Source organism: Bombus affinis, chromosome 9 (genome assembly GCF_024516045.1).
Source record: "Bombus affinis isolate iyBomAffi1 chromosome 9, iyBomAffi1.2, whole genome shotgun sequence".
In the NCBI taxonomy this organism is placed as follows: domain Eukaryota; kingdom Metazoa; phylum Arthropoda; class Insecta; order Hymenoptera; family Apidae; genus Bombus; species Bombus affinis.
This window is the reverse complement of record NC_066352.1, coordinates 715,059-738,857: the sequence shown is the minus strand read 5'-3', so window position 1 is coordinate 738,857 and position 23,799 is coordinate 715,059. Positions and strand designations below refer to the sequence as shown.

The following is a 23,799-nucleotide window of genomic DNA, read 5'->3' as shown; positions in this document are numbered from 1 at the left end:
CTAGAAATTAGAACGCTGAATACATCGTCAAATTAACCTACACATGGTAATCAAATTGGGTTTGTTTGGCGTAGCCGTTCGGACTAGCGTGCAAAGTCGAGCAAATTATCGTTTCGATCGAATTATCACGTTAACGAGGAACACTGTACTGGATTTTTGTCACGGTCTCCTTCCCGATCGTACCGTTCAATGTTTGTTAAATTCATTCGTTTCAAAATATTCGTTCGGCGACGCTCTAACTGCACGTCGAAATCCTAATATGAACCGCAATCTTTTCTTTCGTAAAGAGCTCCAAGTTTGGAAGTACGTGGTACGGGATCCTTTACGTCGAACGTAATCGACACGTGAAACCAATGCTAAAGGTATCGTGAAACGCAAACCTGAAATTTCCTAAAATTTTGGACGCTACGTTCTACAAGCTTTTCTCTTTCATGGTTTTTGCAAACGATGATTTAATATGTTAAAGTAATTATTTCAAGAAAAACTCTACACCTTTTCTTTTGTATATTCGTGACCTGGTGATCGCTGTTACGAAGAGAATAGAATTTAGTGAAAAAATTGAAAATAAGGAGAGGTCCATATTATTGTGTCCTTGAATATAAATTTTGTTTTGGGTCACAAGGTCTAGAAACAAAAGAGCCGTAAGTAGATTTCTATTGCTGTTTCTTGTAGCCTTCAGCTAAAGCTACACACCAAGCTTAACTTTTTAGTAATGTCCTTCACTATAAATATAGGAACGTGCTCCTTATCATACTCTTTCTATTGTATTGTAACACTGTAAGAGTGAGGATCTGGGTCAACATACACTATACTTGTACTTGTACTTATAGTTATACCTATACTTATTTCAATATATTTTTATATTACAAATTCATCCACTCGTTCCTCTATCAGTGAACCTCAACACGGGATAACATATATAGTTCGTTAAATTATTTAAAAATAATTCTCACGAACCAGTGTTGGTTACTGATTTTGTAATAATTTTTCTATTTACACACTTGTTTCTGTATATAAACGTATATTTTTCTTGGGGTTCAGTGAAGGTAAATTCTCAAACCAATTTTTTTTCACCTCGATAAATTTATCCCTCAAGAGGTCCAAGTTTTTCGCAAATTGCAAACGTAACGCCATTTCAATCTCTGTTACAGCATCTAATATCAGCATCAAATGTTAACAAGAACACAATTTCACAGAGTGAATGATTCCTGGACTTTCCAAACTCAAATTTTCCAATCTAATATTTTCTATTAAATTGCGAAGCCTGAAGTGACGTTACCTTCCCATTGATCTCGCGTGGCTCGCAGATTCTAAAATTCTGATCGAGCCAGGCAAGACGTACGAGCAAAATGTCAACCGCAAACCAATAGCGGTGGCAGCAATTAGCACCCTAGTCTGCTTACGGTCGTTCGACCGTCGGAACTCGTTAATTGTTAGGCAAACAAGGCATCGTGGCGCGCGGTTCGTTGCTAATAAACTTGACAATGGCCATTCTGCTCTCGAAATGCAATGATAACGGTCGTTTGACACGGGACTGAGTGTCATTCGTCGGCAAGACATCACCGAGAAGCAAGTGGGTACCGGTGAGTAAACTAATTTCCATAAGACTGCGTCGCGGATCATCACGGCCGCCTTTTTTCCCGTTTTTACGCGTTTAACCGCGGTGAATGGACGAGAAATGAGATTCTACGATCGCTCGTGGCTTTCGACGTCTCTCCGCGGTCATTGTGACTCGAACTACGTTGGATTTGTTTAACAGGCAGGAAACGTTTCAACTCTGTTTCATGAGGTAGCTGAAACAGGAGAGAGGATCGTTGAGTTTTTTTAAACTGGTTTGGGTCAACTTTCAATGGCATTGAGACGAGACGGAGGAACAAGGATCGCGCCAAGGTCTACTTGGTAAATCCTGGAGATTATTTAACACTAGAACTATCGATAGTTAACACGAAGCTATTTCTACCAAAACCAGTCAAAATGATTGGTCTTTAAAAAATACGTAATAATAGAATACTTTTATATTTATTGATTTATTACTTTCTTACAGAAGGAATTCCATGTTATGTAGTACATTTTTGGTATTATTAATCCATCTGGGACCATGATCCCTAAACGAGGGTTGACACATTTATAAAATTGTAGAACCAGTCACTTTGGCTGGTGTGGTATTCTAGCGTTAGCATCTAGCGATCTAGCGACTGATCCGGAATTTTCCTGATAACAGATATCATCACATTGAATGATACGCAGTACAAATTTTAGAAACATGTGGGAAGTTGTACAAAACGAGGAAACTGGTTAATTGGGGTTCGATAAACAGATTGCAGAACTCTTTTACACTTTGACAGGTATCAGTCATTTTGACTGGTATTGGTATATAAGGTACATAAATAGCCTTGATCCAAAATTATTTTGAGTTTGAATACATAAAAAAGAAAATAATATTCATTATATTATTCTTTTAGTTATCGTTGAGAAAGTCATTACATTATTGCGGAAAAAAATATAACATGAAGTAGGAATTTTAAAATAAAATCGTAAAACCAATCAATTTGACCGGTGTGGTAGTTCTAGTGTTAAAACGCGACAATACACGAGAATTTGGAAACATTTTACTTTTTGCTACGGTTTTTTCCGGTATACAATTTTTTGTGTCTCCTGGCATATTACAATTTACATGTAAATGCTTTATTATTTGAATAATTATCAGAATATCGCAGTTGATGTTGAAAGAGTATCGCATTACATAGAAAGAAAAGATTCTAAATTACGACAAATTCGCAAAAATAACAAGTTTCAGATTCGTTGTTTTTGATATTATCAAAAACATATACACCGCCTCTCGAAGTTTATTCTTAGTAAAACCTCGACATTAGACTACGAATGTTACATTGTCTGCACATTTGAATGAAATTGTTGATGAATCATTAGCGTATATTACTATTAGCGAGAATAAAATGTTAGGCGTTAATAAGCGATTGAAAAATTACTACTTCGAAAATGAACAGGTTGATAAGGTTGACGAAAAAAGGGAAAAAAGAAAATACCGAGAGGCGTGTTGTAATCAGCGGCGACGAGTATCTTTATCAATTTCGTCGTTTCACGGCCGGCTCCCGTAAATTGAATTCGACGAATGAGTGGTGAAATGGTTGCAATATCATATTTCTTCGCCGGTCCTTAACGATCCAGCATCTCCGTCGTGGCGGAGAACGAAGGAGAAAGAAGGAGAAAGAAAGAGAGGCTTGGGAGTCGATGCCACGGTAATATGGTTGCCCGATAAGCGAGATCACGTCGTCGTTGCCATCGTTCTTGCCGAAAGGCTACCCCCGTGTTTTCCAGTATCGGTCCCCGTCACCTATCGATCATTTCCTCCGCCCACTCTTCCACGCCGGACTAACAATTTCCTGTTTCCTAAAGAGTTTACCGAACTGAGTTACAAGATACTTCCACTGGGAGGATCGATCTTTCCTATCCTCTATGCGGGAGAGTCTATTCTCTGTATTTCGCGACCTTCTTCTCTTTCCTCGTTTCTTTCCTCTCCTCATTTCTTTTTTTTTTCAAATGTATTTTAAAGAAGCAAAGAAGATTTTACAAAGCAGCTTTTTCTTATTGTTGCTGAAATATTTTTATTTCAAATTTGGGCGATGAGGCACTTAAACGCTTCTTTCTTCATTCCTTTACGTTTCTCCCTTGCGAAAGGATAGACGCTCCTTTTGCTTCTAAAGCGAATTTCCACTTTCATTTACCATAAATTTGAGGAGATACGCGATCAAATGTTTCGTTTCTTTCGTTTCTTCGTCTTCCGCCGTTTTCTTTCGTAGAAACTAGAAGTTTCATCGGGTTCTAGAATAAACTACAGGTTTTCTAAATTTCTTTCGAATTGGAGGAGAATGGTTAAACGTTGCTTTCCTTCTTTTATTCTTTTGAAAGAAGAGTGAAAGATTTCCAAGTACTAAGACGAATTTCCATTTTTGTTAATTTATCAGGAATTTCAAGAGAGAGATGCCCAAACGAACGCTTCTCCCTTCCTTTTTCGTCGCTTTCTTCGAAAGAAAGTAACAGATTCAGCGAGTTGCAACACGAGTTCTCGGTTTTATCAGTTTGCAACGAATCAGAAATAAGAGACGTTCGAATTGTTTCTTCTTCTTATTTATTTCCTTCTGAGGACGATAGAAGGTTTTTTACGTTCGAAAGTTTGTTTCCATTTTTGCTAATTTGTCGCGAAAATTCGCAGAGACAAATGCTAAAACCGTTTGATATACACGGTGATGTTTTCCCTCACGCTTCACGGATTGATTTATAGCGGGATACTTCGTCGTTGGAATTTCATTTAGAAGTTTACTTGTTAGTTACTCGTTGCTACCTTAAAGGCGGATCCGCCATCGAGCCGGAACGAAAGTCCTGCCGCTCCATTTTCACAGAGGCGTCGCGTCCTACGCATGGCGAACGATCAATCATCGATATTGTTTCCTCGATTGCCTGTTCGTTCATCAGACTATCGGTTTCACGTTTGCTGTTTAATCCGATTCTTTAAAAAAGACAAAGAAATAATAATACTAATAAACGAGAAAAAGAATGAAAAAGGGAGAAATGAAAATGAGAGGATATCGTGGAAATTTTGTAGGAAATTTCATTGGTCAACGGATAAACCGACAAAGATCAGTGGAATATTTGAAATTCATGCAATAAAAGCTTTCATCGCGCTCGAAAATCATCTGGTTTGCGGGCCGTGGTTCGTTTATTGCATCGCTTAGCGACATTTCGCTGTTGCTCATTTTTCTTCGCCCGCGTTTTTGACGGATAGCCGCGACGATTCACGAAATTGTTTCATCCCTTGAAATATAGTCGCGTCCCCATGAAACGAGAATCGATATGACCGCGCGTGTCTACATATCAGGAACAGGTCTTCTATAACTTCTATAAGCATCAAAGCAGAAGTTCGCGAGATTAGGATCTAAGTACCTGTTCCAGATTTAGCTAAAGCGAACCAGCGGATCTTTCCGATGTAACTGCTTTCTTTTTCTGCCGTTCATTTATCTACGCTCGTCGCAATTAAATTTAGAATCGATTCTGCGACAATGTAGACGCGAGCTGTACAGGATTTACAGCCTATTCCAAATGGTCAATATTTGTACGCCCTTACCGATCGACAGAAACATTTTTCCACATACGATGAAATCGCGTGTGCAGTATTCAGATGGTACGCGAAGTTACATGGATGGCAAATCGAACGATCGAACGAACGAACGAACGTAGGAACGAACGAGGGTGGAAAGTGGTTGAGAAATTTCAATCGTTTGTGTTGACTCGTCTAATAGATTCCGAAGAAGGGGCAAACCTGAGCGCTGTTCTGATTCGATCAGACGGGACTTTCATTCGATTTGATGTTCGCCCTGCGCTCGTCCAAATTTAAATCGCAGCACATGCGATTGGATTCCATTGTTTAAGTTATCGAACTTGCCCTCCCATCGATACCGCCATTTTAATCTTACTTCTATTTATCTTTCCTTATTTAACCTTCTTTTTAAAAGCAAAGGCATTCTCAATTACGTTGCAATTACGTTTTTCGCGTTCTATTTACAACGACCAGCTTGAAGGTACGAGTATCCGTTACACGGATTTGTTATCTGAGTTTTCAAGACCAGTGCCTTACAAAGTGTCGATCGATTTTGTTATATTATCCGACGTTTCAATAGCTTTCGGTAAATAAACTGCGATAGAATCGAAGGTTTTCGAGCGTCAGAAGCGACGACAATTTTCACGTTACCGATTTGGAACGGAATGCATATAAAAACCGATGGAAAATACAACATTTCCTCCTTGCTATATACTGGCTACGTTTCCGTTGTGGCTGGAAAACCATTTTCACCTGTATAACGATAGAAAACTAACTTCCTGTATCTACAACATTTTTTTTATTTACAAAAATCAAATTGGAAGAGCCCAGGGCAATCGAGTCGACTTAATCGGTTGCAACTAATACGATAGAAGACGAATCGCAACAGAGATGTAAATATTATTGAAATCCGGTTGAAAAAGTGATATATCGATGATATATTTTGTTCACGATATAACGAATTATATTAGCAACACAGATTTGCAAAAGTGGGCATGCGTTGCTGAATTTAATTCAGATTCTAAAAACAGTATACTTTGGCTGATGAAAGTATTTGAATATTTAGCATAGAAAACTTGTATGCTTGTACTATATGCGGTATATTTTGAAATGTACTTTCATGTATGAGGATCCTCGCGTACATTCTAAGAACAGCTCTTCACAATCGATATTCTACACTCTACATTGTGGACTAAGCGTCCGATGTCTTCCGCTTAGTAGTCGATCACGAACGTCATCTGCATGAATTCTCATCCGCATGTTATGTATCGTCGCGTTTCCAACGACTGTTCCACCATTATGACAAATTACCGAGTGTATAAATTTCCGAAAAAGCTTCCTGTCTCACCCAGTTCGATACGTTGGACGATAAAACACAAGGTCCAGGAAGTTATGCAGTGGTCCTTTTCGAACGCAAATCTTCTGGGATTTCGCTTGTTCCTTGCACCAGGACAATGGAAGGGAAATCCGGCCTGTCTGCCACTTGAAAAAACCGGCTGCTCATGAAAATTCACGCTTAGGGGACTAAAAAAGGGCGGATAAGAGCGGAGGAATACGGAATAGAGGTGGAAGAAGGATCGAACATTCAGAAGAATGAGTGGCAGCGAAGAAACGGCTGAAGGAGGGTAAGGAAGACGAAGTAGCAAATCGAAGTAAAAGGTTGCAGTTGCATCGTACGAGCCATTAGGAGGATGGATCGAAGTGTAATCGCGCAAGAACGCGTCAATCCAGAAGACATACGCTGCCCTCTCGTCTTCCTGTCGCCGGAGACGTCGATTCGCGAATTAACGTCGACTTCTCGCGAACTCGCACACGCCAGTTCATCGACGTCGAACTGAGAAATCGCGGTTCGCCCGTGAAATATGCAACCAGCCAGACCGACTGCTTGAGAATTCCCTGGCGAAATATCCGCGGACTGAATTCCAGGCCCCCGTTTCAATCTTCCGCTATTGTAACGTGCTCTTTACAATATTAACGGGTCCACTTATCGAGCGGTGCCGCTGAAGTGTGACAAATTATTGGCCCGAGAACAGAGCAGCACCGAGCTGCAGAGAAGAGGAGGAAACGCGAAATCTCGCTGGGAGGTTTCCATCATCGTCATGGAACCGCCGCTTTCAGCATGTATCGGACCTTACTATCGATCTTTTCCACTGGGTCGACCATGACTGTCCCCATATCTGAACCACTGCTGGGTCAAACGTGAATTATCTAACGTCTGCTGTTAAATTGTCCGATCCCTTGAGACGTTCAACGAGTACTACAGAAAATCTTTGACGCGAGGCGCGTGAAATATAAACACGTGGGAGGAGGTTGGAAAAATAATAGGAAAGCAAAATAATAACATCGCAAGCATGAGCTTTCACAGGGAATTTTAATTAATCTAAACGATTCAGAAATCGCTTGGAATAGTCTGATACGGCTCTGCTATCGAAATTCGATTGTGTCAAGTTGTAGCGAGATATTCGTCTTACAAGAATTTAATTAATATAATACAAAAACGATGGAAGATAGGAGCTACTAATTGACTTAAACCAAAGTTCGCCTAGAGATCATTTCTAATTTCTACAAACACGGCGAAGAAGATAAGGCAGATAAAGTCGTAGAAATCCACTTTCAAAAGAAAATATGGAGGAAAGAGTCGCCCAAAGCAGATAACGGCAGTGACACAGACTGAATCAACAGTCTTAGGTTAAAGCAGTCCAGTGATCAGTCAAGTTAAAAATCCGCGAGTCGTGCGTTTTCCACGGTAGAGTTAATCGAGTCTCGAGCTTCGGCAGTCAATTCGGCGATCGATCCAGGGGGGGTTAAGCTCATTCATCGTTCAAGATTGTTTCGAAAGTTAGCGTAAACCAATCTTCCACCGACGATCCCTCTTCATCGTCAGCCATCGTTGTTGTTAGAACGGACAGTACTTATGACTTCGGTGGTCACGCTGCAAGACCATTGTCAACGTACCTCATATCTCTCTTTCGTTTCTGGCAATGTCGTTGAGCAATTTCCCAGCGAAATTATAACGAGACTTTCTCGTAGAAAGTTAATAATTAATTCCTTTACAACTTGCCACGGGGGAGGTTCCCGCGAAGGTTGGTCCAGTCGACGGAACAAATAAAATAATTTCCCTGTGACTCGAAAACGTTCCGTTGACTAGGAAGGAAAATTGCTTGTTCGTCGTTTGTATCACCACTTGAAGCTCGGGTTAATGAGATGTCCTTCGACGAGAAGGGGTTTATACTTCTCTTTGGCCTGACTCCGCGTCAACTTGAATCTCGTTTCGCTAAATCACCGACAGTTTATTTCATTCTTCGTAAACGATTGATGTGGAAACGGACGAACGTTGCTTTATTACAGTTCCATTACTCGTCTCGTCCGTTGCTTGTAATTAGAACGCAGTATGAGACGGCTAAATGGAGCTGAATCTTCTTTCGCTGTGCGGGTTTCCCGTGTGGTCGATGTAGTTACTGGAAAACAATAAACGAGGTAGGACGTGTTATTGGAAGGGCGGGATTTATAGAAAGGCAAATGGGCTCTCGGTTGCTTGATTTCACGCTGATAGTTTCGGTACCGCGGTTCGTTTGCTCGGGCTATTTCCTTCTCCCACTTTTCAATGTTAATAAAGTTCCACTGGGACGATGAGTACGTGTACGGGCGGTGGCGCGTGCGATGTAGGTCAGTCGCTTCGAGGAATCTTTAGAATGTCCCAACGACCAGACAGTAACGTTTCACCTCTTCTTTTGCAGAACCACGCGAGACATGAGTCGAAACGAACGTTGTTTCCTTCTTTTAATAATCTGCGTCCTGCTAAGTGATTATCAAGTGAACTCGGACCGGGACGCTCGTTTGTCGAGGAGAAAACGATACGTCGTTTTTCCCGAAGGCTCGACTTTCTCTGTAAGTTCAGTAAATTCTTCATCCTCTGTCCCCGTCATACTTAGTCTGCTAGTAACACAGCGACGATGGTTGCGGTTTCCACATCCATCGTGACCAATTTTATATTACAATTTGCAATAAAGCCAATCGTTATGCATTTCGTAAATAATGTCATGTGGGTCTATTCATCGTCTGAATTATCACGACGTACACGACGAAGCGATAGAATATTCACATTGATGGTTTTGCTGTTATTTACAGATCGCTCTATGTCTTACGGTGCATACTCTGACACCGGACGATAACATTTTCACGGAGGGAGTCAATTGGGGTATCTCATACGACCTACCAAACGAAAGCAAGCCGGCTCTAGACCCCCTTTTGCAATTGAGACACGATGAGATTAAACCTCTGAAGAAATATGGTCATCATTCGACGGTGAACGCGATCAACAAGAACATCGTGAAATATTCCGGATGGAACAGAAACGATAAGTATTACGTGAAACCAGGGAAAAGCAAGTACCACAAGTCAGACTACTATTACTTGCAACGTAGACATCGCAGGCAACTTTACAACAAACTGGAGACCATTATGAACGCGTAAGTTACTGAGCAGAAATTTCGTAGAAAGGTAGCTGAGATTATAGGCAGGCAGTCATTAAATATAAAATAATAGGAACTATACACGATGTCCTGTTCTACGGAAAACAATATTAGCGTATTTTACACTTAGACTGCGGATTTTTATGGAAATTCCGATTTTTGAGAAAATAATTAAACAAGATGAACCTAGGCAAAGCTCTGTGTCACCTATTAGATATAACAACGGATACTGTACAGTTCGAATATTTTATATATTTTTGTGTATATTTGATTCGCAACCGCTCGTCATTCATAAAAATTCTGCTGAATAATTTCGCTAGTCGTAAATTCGTTTAATAAGCCACAAAACGGAGAAAATATTTGACGTTGAGCCAGGCAAAGAGTGAAAATGTGGATGAAAAGTAGCTGCGGTCTGCGCGTAGTCAGGCAGTATAAAAAGAGGGGCGGCGCGTAGTCAACGAAGTAGAATAGGGCCGTCGCTTGTCAGACGGTCAGAATGGACTTAAGTTAGAGCGATGTCTAATGGTATAAAAAGACAGTAGAGTGCGTGATTCGTCGTCTAGAATGAAGTAGTACGTTGTTTTGCTGAGTGAAACGCTTTCCTACATCGTTGGACAAGCGCTGTATGACGTTTTTTTCGTGTGCTCTAATGGGGTCGAAGAGAAATAAAAACACATGGAATACTACTTTGGCTATCAAATAGCCGATCTATGTTCCGTGACAAAGCAATAGGGAGTTTTATTATTGAAAATACTCGGATATTTTCGTGCGCTAGTAATACGTATTTACCGTAACAATTTCCATATCTGCCAGATTTGCTATACTACGATTGTTTTCTGCCGCCAGAAGTAAAATACGCGTGGATAAGTTAGCTAGAAGAGTGGAAAGATGATAGCATACAGGATAAAAAATTAAACAGAGCCTTTGCTGACTCCTATAAAGTATCCTCAAGAGGATGTATCCATTTTGGCGACGTAAAAGCGGCGATCTTCTCCCATTTGAAAATCGTAGAGACGAATAAATTTTCGCGCCGGGCTGAGTGGCAGCCTCTATAATAAAATGTAACGGCGGCTTTAGGAGTCTGGACGTGATCGAACGATCGTCGTCCGCCTTTATGGAGAGCCGTCGAGCCGTCTCAGTTTTTTCCCGTGTCATCTGCGATGATGTATTTCGGTCGCGTTAGTGTAAAACGTCGACGTATTGACGGACGGAAGGGAATTCGGCGGATGAAAGTGTCTAAGCGCGTCGAAATTGACGGTGAGACGAAGAAAAATATCGGTTCCATTGCTCTTGCCCGACTTGTTTTGTAAAATCGCAACTGAACAAAACCGAGAATCGAGTTCCAAAAAATTCTATGTAATATTACGTCAAATACGTTCTATGATATTTTGTTTCTATCTCGGCCAAGGAAAATAATCAAACCGCCTCCCTCGTCTTCGTTGGACATAAAGTATCCGGTTATAAAAAAAAAGGATACGAAGAAAGAAGAAAAATAAAGGAAACCTACTTCTGCTGTAGTCGTTGGCCCTGAAAGAGAGAAATGATCCGGCAGGATAATTCAGAAACAACTCCAACTAGTATCCCAGCAGCGATTCTACGTTGAACGATGCGCCGTCTTCTGTCTCATACCAACCTTAACCAGCTTTAAAACTACTGTGAACCGTCTCCTTGAAAACCACTGTTGCGTTATGTTACGCCAACTACCTCTACCCAGCGTGTAGAATCAATTTTGGGCGCAGGAAAATGGCTTCCTATTTGTTCGCGTATTCCGTGCTTTCACCTAGTAGTGGTGCATTTATCTTCAGCGAGAAAATTGTCAGAAAGCTTTTACTATCCATCGTGTAACTATAGGCTGAAATCAGCAATGTTATGAATTGGTTATTTCTACGCAGAAATAGGAGTGTGTAATTGTCGAATAGGAATTATGGAAATTAGCGTGTGACTGCGTTTGTGCGTTAATAAGATACTTGGAGTATCTGTTGGAACGGCCCACTGAATCACCTTTGATGTATTATGATGATAATGGTACCAAATTGAAGGGCAGATATATCGTATAGTATTGGGTTAATCGCAGTTTCACGTATGAATCGGATAGGCGTTCGTTTTTGAAGCCAATTAACGAGGAAATTCCAATAAACTGGGCGATAGAACGTAGACAGGCCTCGTCAAGGAAAACCATAATATTACAGATGAAACAATTTGGAGAGAGAGATAACACGCAAGGAGATCGCCTGCGCGAACTCAGCAACCATCCTAGTAGTAATCTCAGCCAGTTTCTTTCGATTCTCTCCTGCGAGACTCTGTTCTCCCTTTCAAGGAATCTTTCTGAATTAATGGCAAGCATTTATCCGAATTGGTGATCACAGGATACGACTTTATTTCATGCGGCCGTACGTTTCCTTCACGATATTCTCTTCTCCAACCCTCCGCGGTCTCAAGTAAATATTACGTATTTCAATAAAAGTCCCGACTAATATCGAAATATTTCGCAAACAGGGTAAGTCCAAGCCCTTGTTACAGTATCGTGAAAAAGTTTTACCTTGCCAAATGAATGCAAATAAGTACAAAGATGCTTGGTATTAAAATAAGGTTTCTATAAATAAGTGTAAACAAGCTTGATATCGTTTTAAATCTATTTTCCTTGTTGAAAAAAATACGCCAATACGTAACGTTAAGAAATTGAAAAGTCATTGGGAATTTGTAAAAAAAGATTAGGACTAATTGTCAATAGCCTTCTTCTATCGCAACGAATAACAACTTCGTTATATTTCTAAAAATTTAATTTGTCATTTTTTGATACATGCCAACGTGGATCATAGGTCGCAAGAACTTTCATACTTTACCTTGCACAATAACTTTCTAAGATCGATCGCAACTTGGCGACCACTCAAATCAAGGGTGAAATTATTGGGGAGCGCGCAACGAATTTTTGAAACGTTGCTTCAAAGGAAACTTTAATCTTTCTGGAAGAAGGGTCGGCCAGATGAGAAAACATCGTGCCGCCCCTTTTATCCGTCCCCACGTGCAACCAGACGCTTGTTCATCGCCGAAAGGATACATTAATACGCGTTCTACCACCTTCCACACTCTTTCTTTTCTTTCGTGTCGAGTAATCCTAAAATGCGTTACCTCGAAATCGCCTCCCTTAATTCTCACAACATTTCTTTCACGTTTCAATAGCTGAATGGGGATGAAATAAACACAGTCTGCATTTTTTGCTATTCTCAATCCTATTAAAAGGTTCACTGTCGGTCTAATTTACATTTCTTATATTGCTATGAATATATTAGCAAATAATTTTGCTACAAAATCTATTTTTATATTATTTTATATAAAAACATATTACTTTTGCACATACAGTGGACAACAGAAAATTCGAATTACTACGTGTTTTCATACGAGTATTAGTAAACTTTTTACTGGATATTTTTCGCCATGCTGGAAACAATTATTTATTTTAAGGTACATAATCGTTCAAAAGTATACGGGTATAAATGAATCGAACAGCTACGACTCCAGCTTTTATCTATCACAGTTACGTACATCAGAACATCTTTCATCTTTCTTCTTTGAATATTTTATTTATTTATCTATTTGAATACTGAATGTTTTATTTTATATATGCATTCCGCGGGTTCCTGTATCTTTAAATTTCTCATAAATGCACAGAGATCCGTAATTTACTCAACGTTTCTAATTTTCCTCCCACATCTATGTCGATATAACATAATAATAGTCGGTAACTCGGATCACGATTGGGGTATCTTCTCTCTTCCCGATTTATTTCTCCATTCTAATATTCCGGTTCTTTCAGGATGAACTTCGAAGGGAGAACGTGCGTGCTTCGAGCGCTCTGCGAGGCCTCTCAGCGGCTGATGCCCAAAGGAAACACTCTCGTCGAAGAGATGATGAGGATATCATTCTCGTAAGGTTCACAGAGGGCAAAGGGAAAAGGAGTAAAAAAGAAAAGGAGTTCCAGCAGCGCGCGGATTCGAAAGGTTCCCCGCTTCCCATCCGCGATTCCTTTCTTCCTCTTCATTCGGATTCGAGGGAGTGGGCTTTAGTCGGGGATCGATGGGATTTCGGAATAATCTCGTTTCACCGGAGAAAGAGGCGGACCGAGGCAATGGAGACGAATTTTATTAAGCAAATAAGGTTAAAAGGTTGCCCTTCGTGGATATTTCACGCATTTCAACCCCTACGTAGCCTAAGTCACGCTATTCTCTCGTTGCTCGTGCAAAAAATCACGTCAAATTTTATACATACTAAGATCACTTTCACGCATTTCGTTCGACGTTTCTTGTACTTTTCTCGTTTTTAGAGCAATTATCAAGTAAGTCATAATTGAAACGAATATCTAGTCGTTGTATAATGATAAATTAATCAGCTCGGGTTAAACTTATAATCTGTTACGATCTAACGAACTAGTTAATAGATTGGCCAAACTCTGCTTGTCTTTTTCTGCTGGCGCTACCAACTGATCGGAGTAATAAATATTTACCGCCGCTACTGTGAAAACATCCGACTTTGGGAAGAACTTTCGAACGTCGCCACTGCAGCGACATCCGCAAAAGGTTAAATACACCGTAGAAAAGTATACAAGAAACAAAGTACAATGAATGTTGAAAATTTTGCAGCGATTTAGTGCAGTGAATATGTGAAAAAATGCTGTCATTCTACCAAATTGATCATTCGAAAATTCCTGACATTGTTCGATATAAATAGTAGTAAGATCCCATCGATCCGCTTCGATTTCTCGTAATCCGCCACCGCGCGCAGTTGGCAAGTTTCTCGAAGTGGCAGAGACAACCTTCCATTTCCTTCCTCCTGATTGTTACAGCTTCCCTTTGAAGCGGCTGTTCGCTCATGAGCCGGAGGAGCATCATGCGTATAGCAGAGCTCACAAAGCAGGCCATGAGGGCCATGATTGCGCCTCCATGTACGCCGGATGCAGTTTCTCCCTGATCGACATGGCCCTCGGGAAATACGACACATCAGCGACGCGGCGACCTCAACTTCCGCCAGGATACGCCGATACGGCTGAATCTTTCGGAGACTGGGCCAGGTACAACATGAAATAACACGCTGGCTGTATGCCGCTAGAATTCCAAAGGGGTGTTTTCACGGAATATCTGGACGAGAAGTCGGTTTGATTTGCGAAGCAAATCTTCTCGCCCCTATCGATATTAGCACGTTCCGTACTGCGCGACTTTTTCGTTCAAGCAGTTTGATATTTTGCCTATGGCAAGAAGGGAAGCTACGTATTATGTGTATTTCACTTTTCGATATGAATGTGTGTTTTCTCATGAGACGTAGAACCGTTCTATTCGCGTGAGAAACCGCAAAATTAAATAATTAGTAATTTGGCATTAACCATTATGGAACGCAATTTATTTAATAAATGTGAGAATTTGAATGGCGCAGACGGAATTGGCGCGGAACGTAATGTGTTAATGGCATCGAATACAAAAGCTTACAGTGATCGCTGAACTTTAATGGCACTGTAAATAACGTCGATGATAATATCCAGGAGTACCATTCCCCTCGAACGTTCTGCAAAGAAGTTGAAAGGAAGCGCTACAGTAGGGGAATAGTATCGCGTGACGTGTAAGTAACGCGAGTCGGTCTCAAAAATAGCAATATCCGGAACGTAGTAGCGTACACAGCTGCATTTTCGGTAATTGGATGAGCTTACCTATCGGCAGAGCAAAAGCGGTAGATGGAATCGAAGCAAGGGATGAAATAAACGAGTGTGGATAAGGCCTGCTATGGCATCCGGCTGTGTTCAGTTCGCCAGTTCCAATCGATAATAACGATTCTTTGTAATATTGTTACACCGTAGGTCAATATATTCGATATAACAGGATTACGTACTTCGTCGAGCCGAATATTACACGAAATCGGGAAAACTGTTTCGTACAGGCAGCTACAAATAGATAATCGCGCGAATAAGTCGGCTTAGCTGGTTTCGTGGCTTTGCCGATTTGCGTGATCGCTAGGTGTTGTGGTGTACACGCCTGCTTCGATTTAACTACGATAACAGATGGAAACATTTGTTAATAGCTCGCTGTAGAATGCGTCGTAGTTCGTTCCAACCAAGCAATTAGAGATAAATATTGATACGAAAGGTTGAAGCGAGGGACTCAATAAACCTGAATCCGCGTCGAATCCGTTACACGAATATCCTCTCGTTTTTTCCTTCTCTTTCTATCTGCTCTTCCCTCTCCTTTCTTTCTTCTCTGACCGTTTTCATTCCTTTCGGTTCGGTACTCCGCATGCACGCATCGATTGTCACTGGTTTCCGCTTTGCCACGCGGTGACGGCGCGTCCACGGTAACGATAAGAGATGAAAAATTGTTGTATGTTTCTGGCCAACGACGCGACGCCGTTTCCAGCGATGAACAACAGCCAAAGCCCCGGGACTCGTTCCCGGAGAAATTGATTTTGGATTTATTCGGTGACGTCATCGGCCACAGCCTCACCCTCGACGACGCACGATATTTCTGATACGTAACGGATCGCGTTTGCATCGTTGGACATGCGTGGGTCTTGGCTTTCTATTCGTCTTGTTACGTTCGTCAGAAAAGTTGTTGAGATTTTGTCCTCGTAACAACCGATACTCTCAACGTTCGTTACACAATGCTCCATTCGTTCGACAATGTTTTGTTCTACGCGACCACAGTTCCACGTATACTCGAATCGTCGCTCTGTTTGACGAGGAAATGGCACGAACAGAAGATAAGCTCAGTTCGTTGATTTCCAAGCAGACCGCGTAGAACGGATGGAGTAGAACGAGTCGGCACATAGTCAGACGTGAAATGTACGTAGCCTGTACGTTGACCCTACGTCGCTGAAGTAGAATAGCGCAGTAAGTAGATGAGTGAGTAGAATGGCCCTGCACGTGGTCGGGCGTTCGATCCTTGTAAAGCGACCGATACCCATGGATGGGAAACGAAGTGAAAGAAGCACATATTTTCCAGCTTAAGCTAGTAGAATGCGGCCCATGAATGTAGTCAGACACGTCATACAATGTTCTTAAGTCGATAAGTGGAACGAATTTGTTCTGCGAGCTCGACTGTGTGCAAGTCGATAGAAAAATGAATATTTGCCCATTGTCATTCGTATTGTGCAACTTGTCTGAAAAGTATATAACCTGAAAAGCTACTGTCTCAATCCAAACATTGACAGTATCTGTAAAAGTCCTTCATTTTATTCTAAGTATCTTCCTTTAGCATTCTTCTGGATACTTACACACTTGAAAGTTGTTTTTAGCAAACTTTTTATTGGAATTTCGAATCTTCGAAATAGGAGGAATGGATGAGCACACACTGGCATCTACGTGCCAATTTCTTAATCGAGAAAGTTACATGCAGCAGTGGTACGATGAGTACATGAATTATACGAAACGCCGGACATATTAAATTACTGTCACATCGATTAATATGATTTACGTGATGTACAGTCAGTCACGAAAGCTTTTGACACCTCATAAAAGAGGTCCATTTTTATTTAAATAAAAAATATAAAGACGTATAGTATCATATTGATTTTTTAATATATTTTCATAAAGCAATAATAAAACAGTTCTCAATTGTTTTGGTATAGAACGCACCAGTTTTGCAATCAAATTTTATAGCTTCTTATTACAATTAGAAAAATTGCCTTTTTACACGTTTTGCACAAATTTTTGTGGTTAACTATATATAAGAATCTCTTATATGACAATTTCAAATACTTAACTCAAAAGTCAAATAATTTCTTAAGAAACATTCTTTCTTTCAGTCAAAAGTTAAATGGTATCAACGAGATAACAACTTAATGTTATTAAAAATGTAATGAATTAATTTTTCGTTTTTGTAAATAAAAGCGTAAATATTACTTATACATAATTTGTAAAATGTCATTGACCTGTGATCGTTATAGAACTTACTTAAAGCAACGACGAACTCCGCTATTTCCCAATCAGACTGTGCATGCACGAAGAGCAAAAGGAAAAGAAGAGATAACAAAACGATCGGTAAAGAAGGGGCAGAGCTAGTCGCTTTTCTTGTCTCATCCGCGGAATAAAATTCAGTAGCAGCGAACGATATCGATTCCGTGACAGTGACACCGCCCCAGTTCGCGGGCCAAACCGGGCGTGGTGTAAGGCCGCTTATAACAACCCTCTTTTCCACGACACTACCGATTCCGTACGGTTAACCACAATTCCCCGGGTGAAAGAAGCAAGAGCTACTTCTCTTCGTCCTTCCCTTCCGTCTCCACGGCCTCCGTCAGTTTTTTCGCCGCCACGCTTTTCATCCACCGTAGCGATATCGGCGACGTCGTTTTTTATGCATAAGACGCGTTTCAAAGCACATTTTTGGAATTACCGGTATCGCCAGTCGCAAAGCGGCCAGCACAATAGATCCATAATTTAAGGGAATCAAGCTTTTGACCGCGCAACGTCTGATTTGTTTGTTGACAAATTTTGCCCTCAGCATCGCGTCTTTTGTTCACCCGTTTCTTTCTCGTCGTGGCTGAAACGCTTGGAAAATGTTGTTCGCGTTTCTCTCATGCTACAATAGACAGGTAAACCATTCGCGGAGAATCGTCGCGAGAGTTTGTTGGAAATGATTAATTTCTATTAGCAGTAAATCATGACCGATTATCGCCCCTATTACGGATTGGGTAGAATTTAATTTAGGAAATTACCCCCGGGACTGTGGCTAATGGTTGATCGATGCAAGAATCATCGCTGCCAATGACGAGCTCTGTAGAGACAGCAGTCGCCGCCAGTTCGCGGACTATGTTCGTCGATCGAACAAATAATCGTTCTTTCGCAGCGAAATTATGAGATTCGATTGCCTGGCTTTTTGGCTGTAAAGAATACAGTTTTCTCGTTCGTTTTCGTTGTCACCGATGGAGAAAGTTTTCAGTGGATTCGAACATCGAACGCTAGCTCGAAAGAGCGCCCGTTGGAAAAGTTACCGACGTAACTGGCTCTTCCGATGAAAGTTTCGCATGAAAAGTTCAACCACGTAAAAGTGGTGTACTGTATCGAGACTGATCACACGATGAGAGACTCGCGAAATCGCTCGTTGGCAGATTCGTTCTCAAATCTACTTTCCTATCGCTGGAACATTTACATGACTCGCGAGGCGGTATATCTTTGAACTTTTATTTCCAGATTAATAGTAGACATTCCACGAAAAAAAAAGAAAAAAAAAATGATAGCAAATGCATTTTCCAAATCTACGCGTTACATTTCGTTTTTATTACACTTCAAAGCCTGGTTTTGCTAGGAACATGCCAATTATTTTAGAAAGGGTCGCTGATTTGTCAAACTTCTCTCTTCGGATACCAACAGATAACTTTCTATCGAATAATCCAAATATCAATACCAATTTACAGTTACACCGTGTATCTGCAAACAGGCCATATGGTATGGGACGCGTGTGTACGCTACGGATCGCATTCGCCAACATTCGATTAGCCTCTTTACGAACAATGGACGACGTGACTATCATACTCAGACGATGCGCGGCGGCGGCATGATCGTTCGAACATTTAAACGCTATAAATCACATCGGACCAGACGAAGCAGAATGCAAACAGGCCGGTTATGGCCCCGCACGATACGACTTCCGCTTGCAAAGATGTCGCAGCCGAATCAAACGAATCTTGTCACTTATCGAAAGATTATAATCTGCCCTCGTTTTTCCGATAAGTAAATTCCAATTAATTTCATCGGGGGCAAGCAAATGGCTGTCGCGAATCAAAGTCAGGGCTAACATTAGTAGAACGAGCGTCTGTTTGATTATCTGTTCGTTGGCTGAACAATGACACGACGAGATGGGAAGTTCAATCGGTTCTCTGGCTGGTTTCCGCAAAGTGCCATCACCAGAATCGATATCTCGATAGGATTCGAACGTATGTGGGAGCATGTGAAAGTTTTCTTTATTTTCAACGCACGATGAAAAATTTCACGGAGAAAATCAATTTTAAGTCAATGTCAATACTTGAACATAATTAATTAATATATACACGCTATAATGAATATGACGGTGTACAAATATTCTTTGTAGCTACTGCGTATGAATTTCGGGTGGATAATAATTTTCGTTTGGGTAGGAACCGTATATATCCCCGGTCCGCGTTATCGCAATTTGAAACCGAGCGAGTTAAATTTTCTTTCAATTAGAGATCCGCTGATATTCAAATATTTGAAATAACAAAGTTATATATTCGTTCGCGGATTAAGCAAACCTAACCCAAGCCGACAGTGGTTTGTTAACCAGCATAGAAAATGGATCTTCCTAAAAAGGAGTTCGCGTTACTTTTTAAATTATGCTTTAAAACACGAAACACGTAGCTTCGTTTCTTGCCACTTTCCGCTTCATAAAGGATTAAAGTACTGCGCCCATGCTTGACTATTCCCCGCCGCTTAAGGTCCAAATTGAAAGGGAAAGAATTGCTGGCCGGTCGACGTGACGAGAATTAGAAAGAAACGCGTGGCGACGCTACACGTATTAAAAGTGATAATTAAGCAACGAATACGCAAACGAGGCTACGACGATCGCGCGAATTCGCTCTTACCTCGTTACAGTATAATCATTACGATAATCAAATATTCTCTTTTGCTAATATATCCGTTTTGTTAATGGGAGAATTATCGAAGAAGTTACAGATATTGGATTTTGTAGATGTTAATAAAATTATAACACTCGTGCAGTTTAACACTTTGACTGCTACGTTGGTCATATATGACCGGCCACGGGTTTTCCTGTGACGCCACGGTGGTCATTAGTGACCGGAGCGCTTGAACTTCTTACAATTGTAAAAATTAAATGAAAATTGACATTTAGGGCATTTTGAATATAACCGATAAATAGAAGATACTTTGAAATAAAAAGTGCCTCATTGAACAATTAAACATTTTTATTAGAACATCAATAAAAAAGAAATGAGAATAAATCTTGTATCTAACGGTGCGCTGTGTTAAAACACTTTAAACATAAATATGGTTCATCAATACAATCTGGACAATAGGTGGTCACCTTTTTGGACCGAATTTCAGCAATTTTTTATCCTAACTGTTTAACAATTTTTTTATAGCACTTTCTGCAAAATTTTCGTGCCGGGTACGCTTGCCCTTCTTTCCTCCGCATTTCGTGTCGCAATTTTTGTCGAATAAGTATATTTGACGGCTCTGGTGAATGGCACTGTGTAAGGTACATTGCGAGTGCCATTCTAAAATCTGATACCTTGATTTTTGTTTTTGTTACTTGTTTATAGAGTATCATCGCGTTTGAAATTGATGTATTTAACAATAAATCTAAAACTAATTTTATATACCGCTTGAGGGTTCTTCTATGTGGTGTAGGATATGCTATCATTTGATCTGATAAATCTACAGCACAGTTTCCTCTGTTGTGATCCACCACTACCATTGGTTTATCACAAACATAATCTTTTTTGCGGATCTCTACCATTGCAGCCGAATGTTTCGTCGAAATCATAAAAATAATCATAATATTGTTTACTAATATCTTCCATACGTTTCAATAATATATTCTGGACGTTTTGCCTACGACGAAATAACGAACGCGAATGGTTTGTTGAAATAAACGAAGCCTTGTTATAATATGTCGCTATCAACTGTTAGCAAGGCGCTACAGTAGCCACCCGTGACCACCAATAATATAAACGGTCCATTGGGGAAGAATGTTGTTTTACATCATCAATTTATTATTATTTTGCCATTATATGCTTTTAATAATACAAATACTGCCGTGGCGTCCTGAGCGAAACATGTGACATGTGGCAGTCAAAGTGTTAAGACACTCGTCTAATCGATACAAGGAAGTACATGTAGTTTTAAAATTCCGTACCATGTCAATCAATGCTACGTTAGCGAAATTATCTTTATAGCTACATTTGGAGCTAAATATATATCTTTTAATATCACTTACCTTTACAATATCAATTACTGTCACTGTTCTATAATCCGCCGTTTTTTTTTTCTTTTCTTGAAATTTAAGTTTAATGAAATTAAATCCCAAAATATACTCTAAATTAAAATTCCTATTAATACCATTATCCGATACTTATATGTAATTTGTATTTTATTATTAATTCTCTTGCGCATATTCATTACACGGTACGAAGAAACTTCTCGAATGAGAATTCTTAATAAGAAAAGAATGCAGACAAAGCGAAGTGTTCGCATCAAACCAGTCTCATAAATTATTAAAATCAGCATATTACAGACAGGATTAAACTGCCTGAAGAATCTCAATCTAACGACGAGTTAAACCACACAACGAAATAAATTCTCCGGCAAACACAAGCCGGAGAAAAAGAAAGCGTGCAATAAACATTTTACTCCGATGCTGACGGTTTCTCGTTGTTTCCTGCAAACAACCCAGTCCCTGAATACACGGCCCGTATCCATCGTAGCCGTTTAAGTGTTTAATAATCTGTCTCGACGGGGACAAAAGGGCATGGCCGACCCGTTATTATCCGGCCTCCACCCTCGACCCCCATGCCGCCACCCCTTTTCCCCGTGACGTTTGATTATTCATTCACGCTTCGAGCCACGGCAAAGCTGGAATCCACTTTTAACTCGCTATAGAACGAGCCACGAAAACGCTCATTGCGACGACCAGAGATATTGATTCTTTCAGGCCTCACCGTTGCCGCAGTACTTCTCCCGACAAATTGCTTCTTTTCGATTAACTTCGTTTCGTGAGACGCGTATCGCCTCTACGAGTAACTCGACGATTGCCTTCGACCATATCTCCTTGCTATCAACCTAAAGTCGAACACCGGAGGTCCTACATTTGCCACTTCCCTTCTTCGTCGGTTACTACCCTGATTAGCTGCTCTACGGGATGCTGGAACCTTATTCTTAACCAAAGCAGACTTTCGGTATTGCAGTGTGTCTTTTTGCGATGCTATTAGATTTCTTCAGCTTCTTTAGCAGTCTCTGACGGTTAAATTGGAATGTGTAGAAATTTCGTTTGTCCAGTATACTATGTTTGTCAATTATATATACGCACACAACGATGTCAGATCGATGGAAATTATTCTTGATCGCTCGAATTGCTACCAAATACGTAGATGATCAGGTATTATCGTTGCGTGTGTTTGATGGCGACAGTCAAAGCCTACGTGCTCAGCGGCAGAAAATCAACGAGGCGCTCGGTTCTCAACGATATCCGGGATATTGATTAAATATCGGAGAACTGAGAAATATTTCCGGAACTTCGTACTAAACGCATAATAACTGGCGCTCGTTATTCCGTATATCGCATCATAAGTTGTGATTGTCGTAAATAAGTGATAATTAAGAAGATTTGCAGCAGCCGCACATGTGCATACAATTATTAGCTGATTTATTTAATTTACTATTGCGCTATATCAAAGAATGGCCCGGTATTTTCATGACCCGGTAATTTACTCGAGTCGAATGTCAATGAATATGTCTGGAGTTTGGTTAGGATTTATATTAAAAGATTAACAATAGAAGAATATTTTTGCGTCTTTGATACGTTCTCCGGTGGAACAACGAGCAGTTGGAAGCATCGTGAACAGGTCACAGGAAGACGAGACTTTCCTCGGTCGAAATCTGTTTGCATTTTCCTGACAATTGCACAGTCACCGGCTTATCGCTTATTGTTACCGTCGCGAGACAATGAGCCGGATCGTTGCAATCTAAACTTTGTCTCGTTTGTTGAACAGGTTACAATTTTATCATGTTACAGTCGAAGTTCACGCAGTTTCTAAGTGCTGTACGAATAGTGGTAGTTGTTACTTTTATGTATTTAATTCGAGTATAATGAATGCAAATTCACGAAGTAAATATTTCGAGTACTTACAGACAGACTAAAACATCCATGACAAGTAAATTCTTCCAATTTTCCTATGACTTTAAAATCAGCGAAAAATCTTTCGAATGGGGTAGCCGAATAATCGGAAGAAAAAGATTCATAGAATGGCTTAACCTTTTCCTAAAGAGTAGCTTCTTCAAACAAATACGCTTAACTCGTGAAGAGGACTCGATAGGTAGTTGGAGGGCAAAGAAGCAAACGCGTAGAACAACTTATCTTGAAAGCAACGTTTCTATTATTTAAAAAGAGAATTCGAATAATCACAAGAGCAAAACTTTAAAGAACTACTCGAACAAGTTTCGACTAAATCTTTTTCACCGTTAAGAATCTCCTCAGACTAGCA

The 23,799-nt window shown here is 40.4% G+C and overlaps 1 protein-coding gene across 2 annotated transcripts; it reads left to right on the top strand.

Annotated features, from left to right (window-relative positions):
- The first annotated feature begins 1,382 nt into the window (after positions 1 to 1,382).
- LOC126920171 (uncharacterized) lies at positions 1,383 to 22,763 on the top strand. 2 transcript variants are annotated; one of them, XM_050730175.1, is made up of 5 exons: positions 1,383 to 1,583; positions 8,851 to 9,001; positions 9,242 to 9,582; positions 13,400 to 13,510; positions 14,426 to 22,763. In XM_050730175.1, the coding sequence occupies exons 2-5, from the start codon at positions 8,864 to 8,866 to the stop codon at positions 14,664 to 14,666; spliced, it is 831 nt and encodes a 276-aa protein (XP_050586132.1). In that variant the 5' UTR covers positions 1,383 to 1,583; positions 8,851 to 8,863; the 3' UTR covers positions 14,667 to 22,763. The 2 variants fall into 2 exon arrangements, with proteins under 2 accessions (XP_050586132.1, XP_050586134.1); XM_050730177.1 differs by lacking the exon at positions 1,383 to 1,583 and having other exon boundaries at positions 8,787 to 9,001.
- The last annotated feature ends 1,036 nt before the right edge of the window (positions 22,764 to 23,799 follow it).

Bases quoted from the DNA above. Each gene is read 5' to 3' on its own strand.
- LOC126920171 (XM_050730175.1), top strand. From the start codon at position 8,864: ATGAGTCGAAACGAACGTTGTTTCCTTCTTTTAATAATCTGCGTCCTG. The intron at 9,002-9,241 runs GTAAGTTCAGTA...TGTTATTTACAG, and splicing joins CCGAAGGCTCGACTTTCTCT to ATCGCTCTATGTCTTACGGT. The intron at 9,583-13,399 runs GTAAGTTACTGA...CGGTTCTTTCAG, and splicing joins CTGGAGACCATTATGAACGC to GATGAACTTCGAAGGGAGAA.